Source organism: Vanacampus margaritifer, chromosome 13, assembly GCF_051991255.1.
Source record: "Vanacampus margaritifer isolate UIUO_Vmar chromosome 13, RoL_Vmar_1.0, whole genome shotgun sequence".
Classification (NCBI taxonomy): domain Eukaryota; kingdom Metazoa; phylum Chordata; class Actinopteri; order Syngnathiformes; family Syngnathidae; genus Vanacampus; species Vanacampus margaritifer.
The window spans coordinates 8,337,500-8,363,893 of record NC_135444.1 but is presented as its reverse complement, the minus strand read 5'-3'; the positions used below and the strand labels follow the sequence as shown (position 1 = coordinate 8,363,893).

Sequence of the window (26,394 nt, the reverse complement as noted above, 5' to 3'; positions counted from 1 at the left end):
CAGTGGTTATTTATGCACGTGGGATTAATGCATAGCTGACAGCCAAGTGAATACTGTGACTGACTGAGGAGACTCAGTAGACCCATAGAAACCAACTTAAAAATAAATTAGTGCAGATATTATGCTGGGGAAAAAATGCAATTCATTTGTAAATGGACACAAGCAGTGCTCAAAAACAGAAACTGGTATGCAAATACCAAAACCATAAAGACTAACTTTCATATTCAATTTCAGCTGCACTCTGAGGACTGTTTAGAGCAGAATCTGAAAGAACAGCAAACATGGGAACATGTTTCACAAAGTCGGTAATGCAACAGAAAATGGTCACGGAAAACTGACAAATGACTGGAGACAATGAACAACATTTTGTTTTTGTTTTAAATACAGGGTACAAGAACGGCCTGAACAGGCATTTGGTGCCAGGATTTAGTATGAATCTTGTGCGTCACATTGTGCATATCTTTGCTTAAAAATAATCAAACGGACAGTTTATAGTTTCATCCGGAACCAGAACTAATCCTGGATCCAAGGGAAAAAAATATAAACAGATCTTACAATAAACACCACCAATTATATAACATGACCTGATGTCATAGTTAAATGTAATATTGTATATTATATTTAAATGCCAACACATGTAAGATCCACCAACTGCATTGATGAGTTTATAATATCAAAGTGTGGATTTCCATCAAAATTGAATGGGATAAATGGAAGTATGTATACCTACCCATCATACGAGATTGTAGCCTAGCCTCAAGCCAGCACGCAAACCAATGTGAAAAATGTGATGAAAACGAAATACAAGACAAGTTTCCAAGTCCATAAGTCTAAGATGAAAGAATGTAGAGTTATTAGTTATTAGTTATCTCTTTCATGAATGCCAACCCAAAACACTTCATGCTTATTGGTGAAAATTAATTCCGAGAATTTGGCTGACAGTTCTGCAGCCAAAGCCGATGGGGTGTCAGTGCCAAAGGATTTTGATGAAAGTTAAAAATCTTATCTGCGCCGCATGAGAAGTCTTCTCCAACCATTCTTGGTAGACTCAAACTAGTTACTAAGGAGACAACTGGCATCTATAGATAAGTGATCATTACATTGCTTAATTAGTAAAGTTTTATAGGGTTACTTACCAAAAACATTAGGTAAAATGTGTTTTATTTTATTTTTTTATTTATATGCTCCTTATTTTCCGACACGAAACCTTCGTATGCAACACGCTGGCCTTTTGGTAATTCCAAGAGCCAAAAAGAAGTCCTCGGGTTCTAGAGTGTTTTCGATTTGGGCTCCAGTGCTCTGGAATGCCCAACCCTCTCGGAGGTCAGAGACGGTACCTCTGTAGAAACGTTGAAATAGCGTCTTAAGACTCATTATTTGGCTGAATGATGTGTATCTGGCGACTGCCGCTGCTTTCTTTCCCTCCTTTCTCCACGGCTTGGAGAGGGAGTTAGGTGTTAATGACCGATTTGGATGCTGCATTACGGGTTCTGTGCTGGTTGACCGGGATGCGATCCGGGGAGGACCATCACCTTGAAGTTGCCACCACAGAGATAGCTGCTACGACCAACCGGGCTGGATTTGGATGAGCACCCACTTCCCTGACGTCTTCTTGCTGTGCTTCAATTTCTTCAATGGACTTTCTAATTAATAACGTTTAGTATCACAAACTATGTACATTTTTGCCCATTCGGCATCCATTGCAGCCTGATCATCCTGGAAGATGGATTACCACATTTGCGGTCCCTTCTCAAGGTTTCCATTTTTTGTTTTCTCCATTATGCGCCATTGGGGGGGACATGGCAGATTTGTTTGCCATTTAATTGTTGTCCCTTTAAATTCAGAGCACAGAGGCACACGGACTACATGGCTGAAGGACATGCTGGAGTCCATCCATGAGATTGGAGCACGCAAAATCCATTTCAAAGTAACTGCAAGAAGAGCTCCACTTGTGGATGTTTTAAAGTTGGCCGTAGCAGAGTGGGCACTTGGAGACTGCCTTTTACCCCCCGATCATGCGTCCATGTGTGTGAGAGCTTTACATGACGTGCAATTGTTTCCCATGTCCTCATTAACAGTTATCACACAAAAAGTGTCCAACAACCTGGACTGCTCTATGTGTTATTTGAATGTTTATAATTTACTTTAACATCCATGATATTTTTGATTAGTATGTCTGACTTTAACTTTAGGATAAATTTAGATAGCGGGCCATTGGTTGTTTAATGAATTGTTTTACATGTCAGTTTTACAGTAAACTACTACTACTAAACTGCAGTTATTATAACAATATTTTATAATAATAATAATATTATTTTGTAATTTTGTAGTAAAGACATAAAGAAGGATAGTTCGCTGCAGTGAATCCCAATTACTTTAACTAGTACTGCGTTTTGACTGCAAACTAAGGATACATGTAGAGACAGAAGAAGGCACAAGGACGAAAGAGATAAAATATGGCAAAAGGGTGGACTTGGAGGGAAAACGAGCCAGCGCTCCAAGCAAAAGGCAACTTGATTGGACACAGAATGTAGATATTCACTGAGTTGTGTTGCTTCATTACTTTGGCCCAATTTGCCAATTAAACCCCGGGAACCAGGGAAGATAATGAAAAAACGAGCCACTCTGCGCCTTCAAGAGTATTGCGATGTCAATTTGAGGCTATCACATGACCAAAGACACACACACACACACACACAAGCACTCTTTCAAATACATTAATGAAGCATTGCTTATGGGAAAAACAATCAAATAGCATTTCAGTACTGCGGCAGCACCATGGGTCACTGCCTCCCAATTGCCAATACAGCGTATGCTCAACTGAATGGAATGGGGCCGAGGATAAGAGCACCGGGAGCGTGCTCATTTCAACAATGCTTGCTTTTAGCTGATGGTGATGTTCACAAATGCTCACCGGCCCACTTAATTGGTCTAAACCGTCCATTTAAATTTAATTCCCAGGGTGCAGAGATAACAACGTTGGCCAATTCTGCACAACGACAATGGGATTGAGGAGCGAGAAGGTGTGTTTAGAGAGAACTGTCTGCATGTATTAGTCAATTTTATGTGGACATGTTTAATCAAGAGAATGCAGGATGTCAGATGGCCTAAGCAAGTGACCATTACGGTAACCTTGTCATTGCACAGCCATTCATTTGAAACGGGCTATGAATACTGATCAGGATAAATACGAAGGCCGTATTATCCCTAATGCTCACACAAAGCACACGAGGTAGTATGCAATGCATGTTTGTGACCCCCAAGGACACTGGAAAAGACCAGCGGCGGTTTGAAATGTGAATCTTTTGATGGAGAAGATTGACCATGAAGTAAAAAAGGAGCCAGAAAAGCAAAAGCAGAGAGAGGGGGTGTGGGGAGCGTCTTTTCGACTCCTGTAAACATCCCTCGACTTGGCGGGCTGAGAGAGAAAAAATGCGTTTCAAATTCAAGTACCGGTCTCTCAAAATGTCTTCTGCCAAATGAGCTGCCAGAAGAGAGAGAACACAGTCGACGAGTGGAGGCATCAGCAAAGCAAAAGTAAGATGAATGATGGAACAAAAACTCTCAAATATATCCCGTAAGCTTCAGCTAAAGGAAACTACAGATCAGGCTCCATTTTTTATTTATTTAGAGAGTGCTCAACATAAATGATTAAACCACCTTTGAAAAGAAAGCTCAGTGAGAAAAACTTACAGAATTTTGATCGTGATTAGACTCACCTGTAATTCACCTCTTGTGAACTTAGATTAGCAGACTTTAAACTGGTACTTGTACTGTACAAATTTTTGCTTTATTGCAACAATAAATGAATTAAAAACATATATTTTTTTGCAAGCGCAAATTGACAAATCACTTATGTGATTATGCTATGGAAATTACTGATAAAACAAATTAGTTGATACTCATTCATGTTAAGTACTGTACTGTATTTTAAAGATACTTCTTGATAACTGGATATTTGTTTAATAGATTTATACACAATATGTTCTTAATAATTTAGTAGATCTGGAATGTTACCTGTTTAGTTCAAACATTGTAAACAAGTGCTTTTTAGTAGTGATGGGTGAGTACCGATGCCATATCCTGTGTCACATTCAAGGAAGGTGGGAAGTCGGATATATACCACTTCTGATAAATTGTTGTTCTGGTTAACACAGTCAGTCCAAATCACGTTGGGTTACGAGAAGTTATTTATTTCGAACAACTAAATTAATGTTTTAACTTATAATAAATAAATAGATAAATATGTTTATAATTGTGTAAATTATGTTTTGCCATCTACAGTCTTTGTATCTGCGGGGGTCGCCAATGTCGAGTGACTTCAGATTGAAGCCAGTCAATGAAGGTCCTTTTTTTTTTTCAGCTTCGCAACTTGGATCTCCAAGTCCAAAGTGGCGTTTCCGTACACACTTCCTGGTATGAAATAAAAAAAGTCCGACTTCGTGCCACTGTTCTTCAAATGCAGTCTTCAAAGTATTGGTATTCACAATGGCTCACACTACATCACCATTTTGCTATCAGGAACTAGAAATTAGAAATTATAATAATAGAAAATTGCCATTAATTTCGTGCAATTTTAATGAAAATGCTATATTGGGATATATAGGTCTTACTAATTTTATCTATAAAAGTACTAGTGGTATCAGTACTTGGTATCAGTGACTTCTCATGAGTTGACTACTCGTACTGGTATTAGCCTGACAAAAATAGAATATGGTATAGAACATCCTTACTTTTTAGTGAATGATTGCTAATATTATTATTATTTATTGGAATTTTGGTAGGGAAACAATGTACATAAATGGAGAGCCTTGGGCAATTAAAGAAGATTCAATAGAAAATCTGCATCAACCAAATCTTCAATAAATAAATAAATACATAAATAAATAAAGCTCAGTTTTGAGTTGTGTGGAGTTTCTGTACCTGGCGTTTGGAAGTTGATTCGTCTCATTTCCACAGGGTCGGTAGGATGGTGAGGTGTGATGTCCGCGTTGTTCAGCAGACATTTTGTGCGTGGTTCTGACTCTTTTCTCTTGCGACTGGATAGTAAGAAAAATGGGGAAAAAAACAATTAAATGCCCAACAAAAAACTTAAAGCTCTGCATTGCAAAAACCGTCTCTAAGCTCACTAATGAGCTTTTTGAAAAACAAAACATCACAATGCTTGAAAACTTGAGTGAAAGCAAATCAAGAGCTCAGAAGCAAATTACGTGCACATATGTGAGTGTAAAATCTCCTTCAACCACACTAATTAAAGGTATCTTTTTTGCTGAGGCAGTCTATATTGCCTTTGCATTGTCAAACGTGATATAATTCAGCCGAGCCTTACCTGTCAGGTTTGCTGTTTCCAGAGAAAGCAATAGGAGTCAAATAAATACATAAAGATGGTGAAAACACACAAGGAAAAGAGGGAGGGGTGAGTCAACAAGAGAGATAAATCAATAGAGAGCAGTTTGAGATTCACGAGGGTCGCTGATGGCCCAGCAAAAATTGCAAGATAAAGCTCATTAGCATTAGCAGGAGGTAGCATGTGTGTGTGTGCGTGCGTGTGTGTGTGAAATCAGAGTGTGACTACAGACGGAGGAGGGTAAAGTCAGGGCCAAGGGCAGAGACGGGAAGCACTATTCACCAGGGAGCGATTGGAAGAGCGGGGAGACAGGAGAGTGAAAGAAAGAGACGAGAGGAAAAAAAAAGACAGAGATTCAAGGAGCGATGTTACTCTTCTCCTAACCACCAAAGCGGAGGTAAGGCAAGGTCAGACTGGGATCATCTGACAGTAGTAGCATCTCGTTGGATTGTTCATAGCAGCCCTCTTAAATTAATGTAGGGTTCTGCCCTGCACTTTTCACAATGTTCAGTAGGAGCGCCCACACACTCAAGACTCAAGTGTCAAAATATTTGTCAAAAGTACCAGAAGTTAAGAAGTAGCAGGATGATCCTATGTGGACACAAGTCTTTGAACACACCTTGGGTACAATAGTGGTTATGATATTTTTGTAATGATTTATACATTGGTATCACTTTAAAACAATAAACTTTGTGCATGTGTTGGACAGGCCCGGCCCACGAATAGCAAAAACCTACGTACATTGGACACTAATTGAAATGCATTGGAAGAAAATTTTTTTATCCAAAAAACACTGATAAACATTGAACATAACATTGTAATTTCATACTGTGTGCGGCAGTACCATGAACTTGACATTTCTTCAGAACTGTCTATAAAGAATGAATACACATTTGATAAAGTCAGCCATATTATAAATAAGTGCTAGAAATTAAGTATGAAGTCGAGGACCCTTTTTTATGTTCTACTTTGACCGCGCCCCAACGTAAATAAAGGGTTTTCAATACCTGATTGCATGAGTTTGCTGTGGAAGAACAAGTAGCCCTAACATCAGCCTCATCGTAAACACCTTTGAGATGAACTACAGCAGAGAGGCCATCTTGTCCAACTCCATATTTTCTAACAATATCACTTCCTGTTTTTGTAACAGTGAATATTTTTGTCCACATCGTGTATCAAATCTCTTAAGGAATAAAACTAGTTCCAAAAATGCAAATTGAGCAATGAATTTGAAGTATAAGAAGTAAAACTATTTGTAACCTTAGACAGTTCAGTTTTAGAGTATTATGTTTGCAGGTTTGCAATGTAACCTTTGAAATCTCAAAGAATCTCATCTTCGCTTTTTTTTCTGACCCCTCACTTCTCAGGATTTTAACAAGACACACTTTTTTAGATTTGCATGCAACCATGCTGTCGGGGCTTGGGGTAGCATGCATACATTAATATACAACAAACCAACATTCAACAGTCAATATTTTCATCGCAATAGTGGATTCTCCAATAACAAAGAAAATAACTGGTCCAACATCAAATGATGAGATATTCATTGTGTTTTGCTAGATGAGGGGGGAAGGGGGAGCCCCACGCTCCTAAAATGTTAACTTAGATTCACTTGTGAATCACAGACATATAGCGACGATGTAATGTTTTTATTTCTATTGCGCCATTGGGGACTAAAAAAAAGAAAGAAAAAAAGAATACACGGTAGTTTATACTTCCAAATGTCTAAAATTGAATAAATTGTATACTGTCCTTGACATGTGTCAATAGGAGGTCCTACTGTTATTCTTTTAAATAATAACATTCACCGCCAAACCAAAAGTAAAACGGCCAACTCACTTTTTATACAGGAGAATTGCGATGACAATGCAGATGATGAATACGACGGCCAGGACTGGGCCTACCACCCAAATTAGCCCATCGCCGCCAGTCTCGATTGGCTCGACCATTTGCTCAGGAGTTAACACTGTGTCAGTGTAAGGACTGGTTGCAAACATTTTCTGATTAGAAAACACACAAAACATTTTTATTATTATTATTATTATTATCCCAAGTGCTGTAATACCTTTAACTGCAAACTTGCAAAGATTGACAAGTACTGAAAGTGTTTATAGGAGAAAACTTACCCCAGCAGTAGCGTTAAGCTCTGCCAAAAGGAAGAAGACATACTCCTGCCCAGATTCGAGGGCCTTGTTCTCACAGCTGCTCTGCCGATGGTCAGAGCCCACGGTGAAGCTGGAGGGAAGCTGCCGGAAGCAAGCGGTGATGTACGGCTTCCATTGGTCCAACTGGCCCAGTTGACGACGTGAACGGCGCTTGGGGGTCACCTCCCGCAACAGCTGTTTGATGCAAAGGGTTTGCTTGGGGTTAGTATTTGTGTCTTTTACATTTGCATTCAGAAGTAATGTGTTGTAATGGCAAGTTACACATTTTTAATCTTACTGTTTTCACTATTTTTAATATATTCAGATTTGACAATCGAAATGTTAATAATAAGTTCATAAAAATTGCTAATGAATAAAAAAGAGCTGAAAAACATGTTTTCGTGATGTGTCAAGTTTTCTGTGGGTAAGCTTGTGCATATTTAAGTACCACATTGTCAGTAATTGAACTAAATTCAAGGGGGAAAAAAGGAAAGCTATATGTAAACTGTACACAGACAGAATGAATGAAATCCCAAATCCAATACGCTTGGTTGCTGTTGATCTGGCACTCAAGGTGACTTTGAGCTAGTAGAGTACAAGATGAGTGGAATTTTCTCTTCTGAGGAAACATTAGAATAACTGAGATGTTTGCCTATGGTGTCCACAATACATTTTACAAGAACGCAAGCAAATACTGTTGCTGAGGGTTATACTTTGTCTATTTACATGGAATCTTCTAGTTAAAGTAACACGGAAACATACTTTTTCTCATATTATTCATTACTGTTCGCTAATAATCTGGTGTTTACATAGAACCATACAGAACTGGAGCTAATCATTGCAATTACTGTAATGAATGTAGTGTGGCAGTAACTCAGCATGTAGTGTCCATTCTGCCTCCACCCTTTTCAAAACCCTACCTCTTCCATGTCCATCTCATCAGGAGTCTTTAGGTTTTTCACAGTCCCTGTCGTTCTCTTCAGTGGCACCACAACCACATAAAAATTCCTTAAAGACAAAACAATAAAGCACATTAGGAAAAAACAGACAGACAAAGAATGTAGATGAAGACATAAAATCTAAGTGGAAATCTCACGTGTTTCGAACCAAAAATATTATATCCCAGTTATATAACAGCAATATTATACATGATTAAAATTTTACAATTAAAATTCACAAAATATAACTTTTTTTAAAACCTAAAAAAACATTTATCCTTTTTAACAACTTATCCTGTTCAATGCAGCTTATCCTAACCAATTTTGTGTCTTTAAAAAACATTCATGTTTTAATACAGTACATGGATTTCATTATCAATGATGATAATTTTCTTTCATTATACAGTTTTCATTGCTATTATATTATTGGCTGATTGTTTGAGAGAAATCACATTAATCTGGTGCCTTACAGCGAAGGCCCATTTCGCAGGGTTACATAACTGCAATTTCAAGGCTAGATCATTCATTTCAGCAAGTTATACTCACTTGACATCCTTGCCGTCAACTGGCGGGAAGGACATGGTGAGAATATTGTCAGGTTCTGCGTAGATGTCTAACTTCGGTTTCTTGACCAGAATGAGGGGTGCAGTCCTGGCCACAACACGGTGTCTCGGCCCACCATCCATGCTTTCTTGGCAAGTCACTCTGAACTCATAGGTGGTATTATGCTTCAGCCCAGTAATGAAGACCTTTAGCTTCCTGGCATCGATGTCCATCTTCTGACGGTTGTATTCAATCTAGAATCCAAACACATGGTTTAAAATTTGGCACAATTTCAAGGTAGAGTTTGTGGAAGGCCATTTTTTTTTAAGAAAGTAATCAAACTTACTGTGCATTTGTATGCGGACCTGCTGTCAGAAAACTTCCATGCAAGGACAACTGTGGTCTTGGTAGCCCACTTGATGGTAAAATTCTTTGGAACGTCTGTTTGGTTGGCAAATGGAAAAATGTGTCTATTCAGTGCACTGAACATAGCACCAGAACAAGAGAAAAACTCTGGTTAAAGCAATAAAAAAAATAGTTGTTCCCCTGCAACGTTCCTCTGGTTTGGGGAGTGAGAATCGGTGAGCTGTTACTGGCTGTGAGAAGGGCAACGCCATTGGTTAAGACACAGAGTACGGAAGACTCATGGAAGACAAACCCATGGAGCACAAAGGTGCGCCCACTGGCTAGCTATCATCTGTAGTGCCAACCAACCTCACCACTGTCTTTTCATCTAAATCAATGTTAATGATGTAGAACAAGAGAGATCCCAATGCTAAGTATTCCTATACCTCCACTGATTTGGGGTTGGCACTACTGACATGCTGCCAAGTGAACAAAGAGACAGACTCAAAACACAGCATGCCTTTGCACAGCAATTGGGGGATACCATGCCACAAGCTGGCCCGCCAAGGGACAGGGAAAGTGGATAGAAGAATTGCAGAGGAAAACAAAACAAAGAGGGTTAGAAAGGGCTCAATATCGTAGAACAACGTCAACACCAAAATAAGGAACCAAGACCAGTTTTCTGTCCTTATCAAAAGGTCCAAAAACTCATTGTGACTGGGTTTGCCTTAAAGCCATACCTTCATTCAAAACTGGTGTTGTGAGATGGCGTTAGTGTGAGTGTGCCTGGAAAGGGGCTGCAAAACGACTTGAGGAGTGTCTGACCATAAAGCACTTACCTTGGATTTTTAGGCTGCTCTCCCTTCTTTCTCAAGAACTGACTATGACTTACTGACTGGTTTTACCTTGTTTGGGTTAGTGAAGTGAGCATCCGACAGCAAACATTTTAATATCGCTATTAGCTTTCTTGAGGAAGAGTGCAGGTGACAGAAAAGGGTGTGGTAGTTTTTTGTGTTCTTGCAAAAACTCCCAACCGCCTGGTAACTGGGTTGGGAGAGAAACAGGCAAGCCCTACCTGTTGCATCATATCCCACAGTCCGATACTGGATAGGTGGGCTGTAGGGCCCAGGACCTACAATGGTGTGTGCACGAATTTTCACATCGTATGCAGAGTTCGGTTTGAGGCTGTTGAGCACGTAGCTGGACAGGTTGGGCGGCAAGTGGAGCTCCCGCGGTGCTCCTCCGGAACCAGCTTCCTTATAGGCCAACGTGTACTCTGTGATTACACCGTTCCTCTCTGCCAGCACTGGTGGTAACCAGGACAGCTGCACTGAGCAACATGTCACGTTGGTACCTTCATTCATTTGGGGATACCCGCCTGGTGTATTCTCTGGTACACCAAGTTCTACACCAGCTTCCTCCCCAAAGCCCCCTCTGCTTTTGGCGGAGAGTTTAAATAAGTAGGTGGCCCCCCGGTGAATGTTGTCCAAGGAATACTGCCGTTGTTGGGGAGAAAACTCCAGTGTGGCCAAAGGTGATACATCTTTACGACCAAACTGGAGCCTGTAACCGTGCAGGTCCATGCCATTTTTCAGGTCTGGTGGGTCCCAACGTACCAGAGCAGATGTTTCAGACTCTTGTGTCACTGACAAAATGGGTGGACCAGGCACTGTAGACAAACATAAACAACAAAAGTTTAATTGACTTCGACCATAATATGAAAAAGCTAATATTAGGCTTCTCAGGCTAACTACAATGAAACCTGAACTTACAAACATAATTGGTTCCGTGAGCCTGTCTGTAGCTTGAAATCAGTAAATAAATAAATAAATAAAGGAAATATCTCCCAATGAAATGAATGCAAATGCAATTAATCCATTTCAGCTCCGGTATTAGATTATAAAATATAAACTTTCAACCGTATTGGTATGTGGGCCAAATGCTTAAAAACGTATTTGTTTGTTTTTCCACTCGCGCATGCACAAAACCCAGTGGCTTTATCGGGAAAAATAATGTATTTGCGAGTATGTTCGAATTTATTTGTGAATACTGTCGAACGTATTCGCAAATATGTTTATATGCATTTAAATACATTCATATGTTCGAACGTTACGTATATGAAATACGTTTGAACATACTCGCAAATACATTAAAACGTACTTATAGTACAATAGTCAGTTCAACGCTTCAGTAATTTTCAGACATATTTTACTACGTCATTCAAAACACAAGAGCTACAGTATTATACTGTGATTGGATGATCAAGGATGCAGAGGTGGAACTTCTCCCGACATATGCTACGGCTTCTGCCTTAAGCCATGGAGGGATAACGCTAGTTTTCAGATCACAGCAATGTGTCAGCCACATTGACAATGATGCGTACGCAACGTGAGAATTACAACATAGATCCATACACTTCTCCATGCCAAGACTGTGTTTCGTATATCAAAAATAGTACGTAAATACAAGTAATTTTTCCGAAAAAAAATTCTGCTAAAAAGGGCAGTTCGTAACTCGAGGTTCCATTGTATTGCCTTGCCCACAAATCTGTCCAACATGAAGTACTATCAAAGTTAGGGTTAATTATAATAATAATAACGATAACAATTATAATGCTCCTTTGTGACATGATTTAGTGCTTTTGCTGACAAAACACTATTGAAGTTTAATTCACCATGGCAAGAATGTGCGCAAAAGCTGGGAAATGACATTTAAAGTTCATCTGTGGTTCTACAGAATTATACTGCTCTTGAAAGTTAAAAGAAAAATGTTGCTAAGATGGCCATTCCATGAGACAAAGAAGTTTTGTCGTACTGTAAAATATTTAAATAAAAGCAAAGCAGCCGTTTTGTTTTTACCCACACTGGGTCAGTCGTGTCCTCAAGTGACCCCATGCGTGCGCAGAGGTAATTATCATTAGTAAGTGGTGCGAGGAACAATCACATTGATTATATGACACATCTATTTTGCATGCCTGCACATTTGCTCAAGCACAAGCAAGTGTACCATACTCACACTATTCAAACAATCCAGACTTCAAGTGTGGCTCCAGTTTAGGATGACATACACCTCACCCTAACTACAGTACTATTTTGGAGTTGTTGCCACCAAATATTGTTGAGAGGTGGGTGTGGCAGAGCACCAAGATTCTATCGTCACTCTATTAAAAGCTCCTTCCAGTCCCAATAACAAATACAATGGCCTGTAATCACATTACTCAATCTCAGTCTTGTCACTTTGATGTACTGGATGAAAAACAGACAGCAGCTTTTAATTCAGTACGGGTATAACGGTGAAATTGAATCTAAGCAGGAATTAAGATATAAATAATTAAGTTTTGTCTGGTGTGTACGAACAAATAATAGACTGTAGTACCTTTTATACAATGTTATCCTAATCAGGGACAAAAATGGACACTAGTCTCACTAGGTTTTTTTTGCATAATGGATTATGTCACTATTCCAGCAGTATACTGTTCTACAATTACTGATAAATATGGTCATTTTGGTACACATCAACACTTTGAGCCTGCACAGAAGTGGCTGCATATGGCATCAATTCAAATTCAATCATTCAAAGTAAGCAGAGCATCAGCCTCTTGTTCATATTAATCATTTCCGTTTGCTAATGGTCTACATTCTGCTGGACCAAGATGAACATGATTTCTGATGATGATCTTTGGCAGTAATGGGAAGTTGGGGGTGGAGTGTGTTGGGTGAGAGAACTGCCTCTCGTATGATCCGTCTACTTACTAAATCCATGTCATTAAAAAAAGAACATTCTGCCTTCATGCTCATCCATAATCAAGGAAATTAAATCAGATATCGTTTCTGACCAAATTGTATAGATCACTGCGTCTGTGTAGATTCTCAGCCATTCAGGTCATGGTAATCTGCAGGGGTTAGATCAAGGTAATTTGACCTGTTATGTTTGTTGAAGACAGTTCATTTGTAATCCATAAAGCTACTTCAGCTCTAAATTTTTAGGTAAGGGGTCTTACTATTTTTGCCTCTTTGGATGTGACCAACAGGGGTTGTCAGCAGGGTTTTGTGGTTGTTGCCTGGCATGGTTAGGGAAACAACCGTCTTACTTACCAATTTACTTGTCTTGAGGCAAAATAGCTCATTAGAGCCACTCTTTCCATATTTTGTGTCCAGTCACCCTCTATGACTTGAGTGTGGATGAGGTGCTCTGATTTAATCCTCACTAACCGGATCAGCACTGCCGGATTTGGGAATGCTGTCAATGACGGCATGCCAATTTTGCTGACGAATGACGGAAACATTGACGAATGCCAATTTTTGAGGAATGACGAATGATGGATTGATGATTACAGTTTGGTTCGGTTTGAAATACTGACCGTCGACGAATGACGGTCGCTCAAAATTCATTGACGCGCCCACCTCTGTATATAATTACTATTGGGCTATTGTTTAAAATTACAATAATAATGATTATATTGCATTAAAAAACAATTACAAAAGAATAACAGCCAATTCACAGGTTTGTCCTTATAGCAGTCTCATACATATTTATAATGAATTCATTAATATTAAGAATTGAATGAATGGTGGACATCTTCCTCATACATTTAGTTTCAATTTAGATCTTTTCGTTGTTACAGAACATGCAGTTGGCATGTTCATCATCAGTTTCTTAATTGTTCTTAACATCTATTAAAGTGGGCTTTGACATTGTTGAATAGGAAAATGTGGGTCCTTATGAGGTAATCATTAAGACCCAACAGTATTTTTAAGAGCGAGGGAGGAAGACAATCTTAGGGGATAAAAAAAAGAGGAATGATGAAGGTGACACAGGACAAAGAGCAATCTGCCCCGGAGACAAATACTGCCGTTAGAAATAAATATTTGTTTGTGAGCGTGTGTACATCGGGGCTCGCGCGCGTGTGTGTGTGTGTGTGTGTGTGTGTGTGTGATGTGCATGAATAATTCTGGTGTTCTTAAGACTTTGATTGTCCCTTGGTGGTCGTCGATCTAGTCTCTCCGCTGTTCCCTGCTCTCCACATTGCCTAACGCCCCCCAATAATCATCTACAATCCAACTCCCCTCCCTCTACACCTCTGCATCCAATTCAGGTTCTTCTCTCTGGCTCAATCCCTTTTCATGGGCTTCCTGGCACGTTTCCCATTAGGCCACAGTATTAACAGTCTGCTGCTGACACCCACTCAGCCTGATTGAGAAAGTAGGGATCATGTTTCCCTCCCATTTCCGCCCTTTCTTGCGATCGCTAGATGACCACACTCACGTCAACTTAAACATTCAGACTCTTTGCCGCCGTGCTCATCTGAAGTTGTACAACACAATATGCAGTTACAATTGTTCAGCTGTATCCTACACTATGAACATATCAGCCATCCACACACCAAGAAGGTTGGCTCAATTGCCCAGGGTTCCAACTAATACACTAATAACAGTCATGAGGCTGCATCGTGCATGTGGACGCATATGTATTAAGGGTGAAGTGTATTAGATATTTCTTGAACTGAACCTTGAAAAGGTCAAGACAAATCCGTCAACCTGCTATCGTCATCTCCATTTGCTTTTAATATTGGGTTTCTTATGCAGAAGAGCATGTGTCTAGAGTTCATGGATACATTGAATTTGTGATGCAAGAAATGTCAAGGAGACGTAATTTGCACTATATTATATATGGCATATTTCAAACTCTTTATGAAAGAAAAAGATTGAGAGAGAAATGGAAGACTTGTTAACACAAAACCAAAAAACACTACCTTGAGAACAAATACATTTTCATGTAACATATTTTTGGGGGATTATACGTCGCTAATAGTATAAATTGTACCAGTCATAAAATGCATCCCGAGATAGAAAAAAAACATATAAACGTCGCTCTAGAGTTTGCTTTAAGTAGAATTTTTAGGGGAAATCTATTTTACCATGACCGAGACTGAGAACAGTGGAGCTCGGACTTGCCCTCTAAATTCCCGTTCCCCAATCGTGGTTGCGTTTGGAAGTATATTCAGAGCGTGCACTGCTTCACGACAACTGTTCATGCATTCAGAACGTTTTTCAAATGTGTTATGTCAGAGTGAATATCCGAATGCAGCAAAGGAATTCCAGTTGCACAAAACTTCGCTTCGGAGTATGGCAAAGTTTTTTTTTGCAGCTTAAAACCTCTTAACTAGAATCTCACGTGGGTAAAACCATGGTCAGTTACTGCAACGTTTAGTGACAGCAGCAGAGTTACTTCAAACATTAGCTGCCATGACTAGAATTCTTCATCTTTTAGTTCATCATTGTGGTTAGCTTATACTTTAGGTGCATTGCCGCCGGTGCAAAAAAAGATGGCAATAATTCACAGAAAGCCAACACAACTAGGGCACCAATATTTTGGTTGCCAGTCCGAGCTCAAATTTTAATATATACAAGTCACACCTGAGTGTACTGTAAATCATAGGATTAGCCAATCTATGAAAAAAAAAGTGTGATTTATGAAAATCTTCCACCTAGAGTGGTATTGAAGTTTTAACACAAAAATGGTATTCATTGTTGCTCGTGAGCAGGGTTGATGAGAAGGATCCAACCACTCTGGATGCCTTTGTTTCATCTCACCGATGCTTTTAACTGGAGCCAAAAATATTCAGGAAATGAAGAAAGATTCAATTAGTTAACTGGCGCTTGCATTTCAAGCCTGCTTCCTGCACTCCACACTGATGTGGCCACACCCTTTCCCTTTCAAACTCACACTTGGTGTGCATGCACCTCAAAACATCCATTTATATGGTGCAAAAGCGGCATTGCATCAGCGATTTTGGTGTTAGTAAGCTTTCAAGATGCTACAAGAGTTCTTTGTAAACTTATGAAAAAGCGCCATCATGAAACCTGCCCTAAATTTACCAAATAAAGTCCACAATGCATTTTGTCTATGACTCACACATGATGTTGATGCTTAGTTTGAATGGTTATATACCAGATATATTTTCTAATGTGCATGACTACGAGCGCCTGACTGTAACAAGTGGAAGACGTAGGGAGAAGAAAGATGAAGAAGAAAAAAATAACTGTTAAAGTAGGTCATAATCACTTTTGAAGCCTTTTACGGATATGGTTGTGTTGCCATTATATCACAGAGGTAATTCACTGTTTTATACATTTGTCTGCAGAAAACATTGCTAGATTTATTGGAGGCCAGATTGGAGCCCATAATTCTGTATCATTGTTATGAACAGCACATACAGTATGTCTCAAATAAAGGAACTTGAGTCATGAAAAACTCTATGTAGTAAATAGGGGAAAAATACGATAGCTTCAAAAACATGTTTATAGCAACTTGTAATAATGAGATTAGTACCTATAGTGCTGCCATGTCAACACTAGATTGTAAACTTTTAGCGTCTATAATATTGGTGGACCTGGTTGTGATAGCACAACAGATTGTGTTAAAATATTTTTTTAAATTTGTGTTCAATATTTGTAGCATGGTAATTTCGAGACATGTTAATAACAGATAAGTGTTTGAAGGGGAAAAAATACACATATAGTGCATATAAAATGTATACACATTCTTTTTCAACTGTTATGTTTTTGCAAGATAAAAAATGAGATTAGGATAAATGATTTAAAAATGTTCTCTACTATCAATATAACCTATAACCTTTACAATTAAATTGAAAAGTGTATTTCTGATATGGGAAGTAAAAGCAAACACCAGAGATAATGTGGTCGCACAAGTGGGCACACCCTGTTATAACTGTGGATGTGGCTATGCTCAGAATTACCCAATCAATTTAGGATATACGGGAGTCAGTACACACCTGTCACAAGTTAAAGAGCCTTTATCAACCTGTGCTTTCTAGCAGATGCACTAACAATGATTGGTATTTGGAACTAGTGTTCAAAATTCCCTCCATCTTGACGAAGGCCCCAATTCCACCCGAAGAAAAACGTCCCCAAAACATGAAGCTGCCACCACCATGCTTCACTGTAGGTATGGTTTTATTTTAGTGATGAGCAGTGTTGTGTTTTAATCAAACATACCTTTTGGAATTACGGCAAAAAAATTAATAAAATAATAATAATAATAATAAAATCAAACTTGGTCTCATCAGACCACAACACTTTTGGGAGACTTCAAGTGAGTTTTTGCAAAATGCAGTTGGGCTTGAATTCATTTTTTATTTTTTGTGTGTGTGTAAGATATGGCTTCCGTCTTGCCACCCTACCACTTAGCCCAAATATATGAAAAAGAGAGATTGTTGTGTCATGTACTAAACAGTGAGTATGTGCCAAAAATTCCTGCAGCTTGTTCATTGCTGATGTTGGTCTCTTGGCAGCCTTCCTGACTCGTTCTTCAGTTCTTGATAATGTCATTGCTGTGCCATATTTTATTCATTTGATGATGACTGTCTTCACTGTGTTCCATGGGATATTCAATACCTCTTTTGTACCAGTCTCCTGAATGAAACCTCCGCATAAAGAGATCCTTCTGATGCTGTGGAAGATCTCTGTGGACCATGGCTTGTGCCATGATGTGACTCAAGAACAAGAACATCTTTCTGAACGCCTGTATTTGGTTTTAATGAGAGGCACTTTAAACGGTGGCCGGTGTATACGGATTTAACATGAGTTTGAACGTAATTTGTTAATTCTGAGCACAGTGTGTCCACACTTGTGCAATCACATTATCTTGGTTTCTTATTTTCATTTTGCCATGTTAAAATATCACATTCAAGGGGGAAGAAGTTTTCAGATGATTTATCTTGGACTTATTTTTGTATGTAACAAAATTATTTTGAGACTTTCGAACATGTATTTGTAGACTTTTTACATCCACTGCATCTAGTCATGCTTTGGGCCATTTTTAGAAATGATCCTTTTTATCCATTTATTTTTTATCTGTAGTCTTTGCATCATCAATCTGTACGTCAGTAATTGTATAATGATAAATTACCTCAGTGTTAGCATTTGAATAAAATATTTCAAATAGGATGGGATATATGATATGCATGGGGTACACTTGTGAAAATGGGTAAAGCGTGTGTCCTTAATTTTCCACTCCTGACATAAACAATATTTCACTCTCCAATCATAAACATGGAGTGTTGTTTCCCTTTGAGGGACAGTAAACATGTCCAGTCTGGCACATTTCAGTGAACCGTCTCAAACAGAAGGATAGAGAGTGACACCTATCACATATGCCCTACTCACAGTGTCACAACCTCCTGGCATTTGTAACACCTGAAAGCTGCCAGGAATTGTGGGGGCCAGCCTTTCATGTCACTGGTGGACAAATTTGGTGTGGTTAGTTTCACTGACCTGCACCTTTAGTCACCACCAGTTTAGGTTTGCTCCGTGCTCCGTCGCCTTTGGTGGTGTATGCCGCCACCGTGATGGAGTAAGTGGTGTCCGGCTTGAGTCCTCCAATAACCATTTCCTGGAGAAAAAAAACATTTAAGAAATATGGGCAAAATATTAGTTTTTGACCTTTTCACCTAACTTAAAGCACCTCATATTGATTGATTGCTTCCTGGTCTTTGCATTAAGTGTTACACATCCCTTGGTAGTGCAATCCATTCAGAAAATACCTTACAGTTTCCAATATGGGATAAGGATATTAGACGTGTAAATCGAAAGTACTTCATATCCCTTCAGATATGCTGGTCAATAATTTAGCTTTGCAATAAATGCATTTCAACTACTGTACATTGTAGTTGTTCACTAGAAGTTTTTAAATCAGCCATTATGTTTCCTTTAGCTCTCTTGTAAGAAAGCCTCCTGATCAATTATTATGAATCTTTCAAGAGGGAAGGTTTGAATGAATGCAGAATGAGCTTTTTAACAGGCTGCCTGGCAGACAGATGGGGAAGTGAAAAGTAAATGAGCTATAAGAATTGTGTTGCAATTTAGATGTAATTTGCACAATGCACATCAACCAAGGTTTGTGCATGCTAGTTTCCAAATTAAGATCATTAAAAGGATGCTTTCATGTTAAAAGGATTGTGCATGCATGTTGGGTGAAACTTACTTTTTCCAAATTCTGCCCAAAAAATAAAGCTATAACACCCAAAGGAGAGACTACCAATTTTTTCAAGTATCACTACAGAAAACAAGGCTCGAGCACAAGACAATATATTTCAACAACACACAGCAAGTATCACTCCAGGCACAATGGACAGTGGATAGTACATCAGCTATTGACATGAGTGTTTTTCCTCAGTGGTCTAAAGACAAAGTACCCACTTATCAACTCTGAGTTGCCATCCAAACTTATAAAGGATTGACGTAGTTTGTAAAATCATGCCAGATTGATGCAATAGCCACCGTCTATAGCTTCCCAACTTCACAAAGCACTCAAGTGGAACTTTGTACTCACATATTCAGCTGTATCGTCCGTTTCCCACTAACAACCCCCGCCAAAGAGGAGAGTATGGGAGAGATTGCAACATTAAAAAAAAAAAAAGAAAAAAGGAGAGAGAGCAGAAAGGGAAGAAAGAGGATTGTGAGAGATGGGTGCATTCAAGATTTGGGTGCAGAAGGCTGGAATCAGAAGTAGGTCACTGTTTTTTGTGATATCACAAGAAAAAAAAGCTGAGAAAAGGTCTGCCTGCAGGGCGTGACAGTGTTTAACAATGTTATTCTGGTGCTAAAATCACCAATACAGGAACATCCAGAAGCACCGTCAGAGGCTTTCAAGGCTTTTGTGATGAGCAACAAATATGTACAATTTTGTCTGGGCGTTTTTTTTTTTTCCAGGGCTGTTGGTGTTAGACTGTAATGTTGTAAAAAGTAATTTTAGTTTGGATTTATGTGAAAGCTTAAGTGTACCTTAGTGCTCTGTCTCATTTATGGACCGAACAGATCTTCATATAGTCCATCATTATATAGCATAGCCTACAACTGTTCTTTTCCATGGTTTACCCTTTTTTCTACTCATTTCGATAGACTAGAATTGTGTTAACATGTTTTGTTTAAAAAAAAAAAAGACAGACTTCTAGCTTGTTACGGCCGAGTGATTTGAGGTGAATTGTTTTCATGCCAATTTGAATCTTTCCCGTACCAAACTACAACAATCAGCAGTTTCTTTATGTCCTTGCATTTGATTCAAGTGCACAATCATTTTACTGCAGATACGGCCATGAACAAAGGGTCCAGACATTCCTAATAAAAGCCGTGAAGGAAATGTTGCAGAGAAAGATGAGCAAAGCTTTTGATTACAGTTTTTGTTATGCGAAGAGGGAGTTCAGATATTGCAGTAATACGAAATGATATCCAAGCGAGAAGAGCACCCAGATGATTTCCCCAACTCCAGCGATATTTGCACGGATGCCTAGCTGACCTAGATACAGTTTGTAGTGAGTGAAAAATGGCTGCTACTTGTCACTACTATTGAGTCAGTGGAAGTTTGTGGTTGGACTATGATTGAGAGAAAGATTCAAAGACACAACTTAGGAAGGAATATGTGGTGCACAGCCACTTGGTACATGTCTTACCTGCGCATCAGCCAGCATGACATCCTTGATGAGGGGCAGGCCCCTGGACTCTCCGTTCTCCACACGGACATAGTGGACCTGATAGCCACGGATCTGACCGTGCTGCTTTCCTGGCATCAGAGAACGCCACATCACCTTAAGTGCGGTGGAGTTTAAGACCTCCACCTCAACTCGCCTTGGAGGGCTGCCAGGAACTGCAGGAAACATTTAAAATATGGACACTGTTTTAAACCAAGCAAAAATAATGAAACAATGGAAAATGTATTGAATAAAGATGCAATAATGTTAGAAACTGCCCAAAGATTCTGAAATATGCTCTGGCTATGTATAAATATCACGCCTGTGTCATTTACAATAACATTGGCAATAGATGTTTTTCTTTCATGGGCATGCTGCGGTTCTCATCCTCTGGACTCACTAATGCTTGTATTTGAAACCAATAGAAGCGTGTCTAAAGTTTCAGCTATATCAGTTGTGTACAGAAGGCTCAAAGTGCTGTGGTAATAGAAGTGGAAAGGATTTTGGAGAAGCCAATGCAAGCCATCTGTCTATGATTCTCATGTGCTGCGACACGCTCACATTCAGCCATTTATCTGTTTTATAGTTGAACTGAAGCTTCTGCCATTGACAATTTACTTCTTTTACTCATTACATTTGCACAATGTATTTCAGCTTAATCTAGTTAACATAAAACACATTAGAAATGTTTTATTTAATCTCCAGAATTTAACATTTTAATGTGTGCACTTCTCCTAATGCACAACATGAGTCCAATAACATCTGTGTTCATTCCCATTTTAAAGGGGAAGTAACCCCCCCCCCCCCCAAAAAAAAAATATTGTCAATAATTAGCTCTATGCAGCCCTACTAGTCTACATACGGTATTCTAGTTAATATTGTGTTAGTGGGATGAATTAAACAGCAAAATCCAGCAGTTTTTGTTAATATCAGAAGGCGGCCATTTTGCCATAAGACAAAAACACACTAAATATGGGGTCTCTAACTTGTGCAGTGAATGATTAAAGAGGTTCTTCATTTAGCAACAATTAAACATAGCACACTATTTGTAAAACACATTTCCTTGAAGTCACGCAACACATTATCAAGAGTCATGCTCAAAGACACGCAAGTAAAAATTATTAATAAAAGTCATTATCATTACATTTAGAAATATTTTATTATTATTATTATATTACCCATTATTGTACAATTATGTTTGCTAAACAGTCTTAGCTGAGCAACGTGATTTTGTTAACAATGATGGATAAAGGCATAGAGTTGGCAGAACTATGATACAATAAATTTGATTAATATTTCAAAAGCAACACACTAATTGCTAATAAATCTTGCATAAGGTATGGATTTCTTTACATATGCTTCCTATCCCGCGTGCCAAACACACGTTCGCTTCATTAAAGACACTAGATTGTCCTTCGGTCTGAATACGAGTCTGAATTGTTGTTTGTCTATATGTGCCCTGCGATTGGCTGCCGACCAGTCAAGGGTGTATCCCCTTTTCACCCGAAGTCAGCTGGATAGTCACTTTGTATAGCAGGAACATTTGTTAGCCAATTATAATTGTTTTCCACTATCAACAGTTCTGTAAATGCTCATCAAAAGAAGCCAGAGAAAATGAATGCATGTTTACTACAAAACAGACATTTATGTACCGTCTTCATCGGTCCGGCAGATTAACGGCTCGCTTTCAGGGCCCGGCCCAACAACCGTGAAAGCAGACACAGTGATCCGATACTGGGTCCATTTATCCAACCGCTGCAGCAGCACCTGCTCTTCGGTGGTAGGCTCGGTGGGCTCCTCCATTGACTCCACATCGTCACCGGTGCCCTCTGACTGTTCCACCACCTGGTAGTGCACTCTATACCCCGCCAGGAGACCATTCTGACTCTTCAATGGCGGGGGGTGCCAACTTACCAGCAATGAGGTGGAGCTGGTGCTGCTGCACTTAATGTCTTGAGGGGGGGCTGAGGGCTCTGGTAAGGCGGACAGGACAGAAAGGAAGGCAGAGGGGGAAAGAAGGCGAGGGTAGAGGACCAGGAGGACGGGTAAAGAGGGAGGGTGGGGTGAAAAACGAAAAATACAAAAGATGGGAGAGATAAAGAAAATGATAAAAAGGAAAATTTGAAACTTGGGTCATAAAACAAGAATAATAATTTAACAGAATTGCAGGAACAAACAAGGATGTAAAGATTGGATTAAAAAACAAATCAAACAAATGTGAACAAAAATGGACAGTGACGAAAATGTATGGTGTAATAATGAATTAAGACACTTTAACTAACCTTCAAATGCAAAGTTCCTAATTGAATTTGTAAACTAATCTGTCAGATTATTTTGTATTAAGAATGTTTGATCTGCCAGTTGGCCTTGGGTTTTACTTCCTGGTGTAGGACAGGCACCTTGTTTTAACCAATATAGCCATCACCCATCATATATAAGGTGAATTTTCTCTTTCCATTTTTTGCTGTTTGATAGGCATACTGGGTAGTGAACTTATACATTTTAACTTGATACTTTACTGTTTTTGGGCCTCATTATCATGCCCAGCGCAAGTCTAGTGCAAAGCGCAGTCTAACTGTATGCATTGGTGGAGTTTTATTTATTTTGGTATTTTGGTAGACAAGTGCAGCTAGAAAAGGACATTTGCATCATTGTGCGCTGCTGTGGGTAGAAACACAGGCGAATTGTTTGTCATCCAATGAAAACCATTCCCTTTAAGTTCAGCGTACAAGAGAGGCGCACTATCTACATGCCATGTAGATGCAGGAGATTGGTGTAAACTACATTTAAAAGAAACCGTGAGATGATCTTCACTTGTGGATGATGTAAAGTTGGCCGCTGTGGAGTGGGCACTTGGAGATTGCCTGCTGCACCTGATTGTGCCTCCGTCTGTGACAACCATGCTTCTTCACCCGCAGTCAAGGGGTGTCCCATTTATAATAAATATTTAAGATTATAATAACTATTTATTCAATAAATTGATTTAAAGTGACACATACTGTTTCCATAGTTACAGTATGAATGTGCCACGTTCAAATAACACCAAAATTGCGTTCCATCACCTGTGACACGATTTAGACATGCTTTTATCTGTCAGCAAATTGTCAAGTGAGCTGTGGGCACGAAAATAAAAATGCGCCAGTTTTTAAACTGAGCGCATTTGCGCCAGTCTACGAAAATAGGGGTCATAATCTGTAGCAAGCACTAACAAAGCTGCCACACAGTATGCTTTGCAGTGATAACATGTTTCTAAAAGTTTGGTATCATATAAATAAAAGGTAATTTTAATTTCATCACTGTATTCAGCACTGTTCATTATTACATTTAATGTAAAAAATAGCACAACTGCCAACACATGAAATAAATACCAGCAGGATTTAAGCCATCCAACACATAAAAACTCAAATGGAATAAATCATGAACGTAAGAGGGGTACTGGGAGATGAATTTCTATGTAACCCATGTCACTCAAAACAAACATAACTATGAATTCAAAATAAGAACTCATAGGAAAACATGGGACAAACAGAATATGTCACACAACACCCAGACAAATTAATAACTAAAAAACAACAACAAAAACTGTCTGCATCGTACGTACCTGGCTTCCACAAACACTACATTTCAAAGACTTTCTTACCACCAGCCCTGGACTAAAGCAAGCGCTTCCCTTCATTCAATCCAGTTTGAGGGACAAACAATCAAATCTTTGCGTCAGGTGTTGCGCCTTCAACTATGGGTTAATTTAGGACCCACTTTCGGAGTTCCATAGGTTCAGCTTTTTGCTTTAGCCAGGGCTGCTATGTTTGGGCCGGAGGGTCCACAAGACTGTGAGAGAGAGGCTGTAGGCTTCTATGGGAGTTGGGGGGCACACAACACAAATACTCATTTGTATTGGTTTAATGAATCCCATTTCATATCATGTGCCAATGAAACTTGGTGAAGATGTCTGGTTTGCTAAGATGACACAAAGGAGAAAAGCCTCGTCCTGATTGCAAATGGTATGCACTCATTCAAGGTTAATGATACTGTACACGACCGCACTGTAAGTTTTTGCAAACCAACCCCATTAACGAATGCATGAAATAACAACCAGAGCCTTTGGCAATCAGAGAAAGTCTTGTGGTAGACAACAAATAGGTCAAGATCTCGCAATCCCTTTTCTGTGTCCAATGGGCTTATTTCCTTTCGGTCTTACTGGATTTGGAGCCTTTCAGCTTATTTCCACTACTTTTGTTGTATTTGCAAAACTCTCCACGTCAACAATGACTGCTCAGTCCTCAGTCTTTGTGATGTAGTAAAGAGGCTGTGGATGTGACAGAGCACAGGCTATCGCTGTGCACAGGCCTCCTCCAGACCGATGATGGTTTAAGACTGGCTGTGACAGAGCTTTAATAAAGTGCATTACCCGTGAACAAGACCAGCCGTAGGATTACAGATTCTAGAACTATACGAGAACCTCCGCTAATGCTTTACTTGAGGGTCTTTGAAACTTCTCTGGAAGTTCTATTCCAAATCATTTGTAATTTCTGCATTCCAACTTCTATTGAACCTGACACCAGGGAACCAATCTAATCAAAGCAGGTGATGATGGGAATGTATTGTACTACTTTAGAAGTGTACAGTTTAATCACCTGCGAAAAATTTGTAATGGTCGGCAAAGTCGGCAAAAAAGAGCAATTTACAAAAATGTTGCCGATCCATCATTCAGCTTTCCATTATCGTCAGTCCGTCATCTTATTTTAACCACACTTCGTCACTATTATTTTAAGACTGACAATGGTGGGCATTCCATCAGTACTGATGGACTGTCCGTCATTCATTAACAATACGGGTGTCCATCAGTGATGGACTTAGAAGTCCGTCGGTACTTGACCCAGTTAATGACGATTCCACTGCCGAACAAAAACCCACTTCAGTCAGTCTTTAGTTCGTCATTTAATTGCTTCATTTTGTAAACGTTTCTCATCATTCTTCAGAAAAACGGACGTCCGTCAGTGACGGACAGTCCATCAGTACTGACAAAATGCCCGCCGGTGGTCAAACATTACAGACCGATTTGAAGACAAACATTGGGTTGTTGCTCTTCCACCTTAGAACTGTAGATGTTGTACTTTTCAAACTGTGTTTTTTGAACATTGATTTAGCTGTCTGTGAACTCAGGATGCTAAATAAATATCTTACATAGTGCCCTTTGACGGAGTTCAGAAAATTTTTCTGAACTTTGAATCTGATCAAATGGAATTCCTGAAACATAAGTAATTCATGCAATCTTTATCTGACTCGTCATGAGCTGCCAATCGCTCCTAGTTAACCCGCTCACTCCAACCTGCCCAGTCTATACAACAAAGAATGCCTGACAGGCTTGAAATGCACCCAATTCAAAATTGACTTGACTCACTCTGAAGCCCAAAACTGGCTTACTTTGCATAATGAATGTCTACTTTAACACTTTAACTACCCAGGCCAGCATTGGATGCAGCGCAAATAACCAAAGCATTTGCAATTAGCAAAAAAGCACATCTCACAGCCTGCATGGGAAATGTGTACTCATCAGCAGTGTCAATGAGCAGGATGGTCACATTTGGG

At 39.3% G+C, this 26,394-nt stretch overlaps 1 protein-coding gene across 12 annotated transcripts in view; it reads right to left on the bottom strand.

Moving 5' to 3' along the window:
* ptprsa (protein tyrosine phosphatase receptor type Sa) overlaps window positions 1-26,394 on the bottom strand; it is a 233,580-nt gene that overhangs the window by 37,517 nt on the left and 169,669 nt on the right. For 4 of the 12 annotated variants that reach the window (XM_077584858.1, XM_077584850.1, XM_077584852.1 and 1 more), the window contains 12 exons: window positions 22,458-22,778; window positions 20,788-20,981; window positions 19,671-19,697; window positions 18,614-18,731; window positions 10,393-10,986; window positions 9,319-9,413; window positions 8,976-9,226; window positions 8,412-8,499; window positions 7,474-7,686; window positions 7,187-7,347; window positions 4,924-5,039; window positions 217-264 (listed from right to left, as the gene is read on the bottom strand). In XM_077584858.1, coding sequence (XP_077440984.1) covers window positions 217-264; window positions 4,924-5,039; window positions 7,187-7,347; window positions 7,474-7,686; window positions 8,412-8,499; window positions 8,976-9,226; window positions 9,319-9,413; window positions 10,393-10,986; window positions 18,614-18,731; window positions 19,671-19,697; window positions 20,788-20,981; window positions 22,458-22,778 — 2,226 coding nt within the window. The remainder of the gene's footprint in view (window positions 1-216; window positions 265-4,923; window positions 5,040-7,186; window positions 7,348-7,473; window positions 7,687-8,411; window positions 8,500-8,975; window positions 9,227-9,318; window positions 9,414-10,392; window positions 10,987-18,613; window positions 18,732-19,670; window positions 19,698-20,787; window positions 20,982-22,457; window positions 22,779-26,394) is intronic. The other 8 variants (XM_077584853.1, XM_077584854.1, XM_077584856.1 and 5 more) reach the window with 5 other exon arrangements.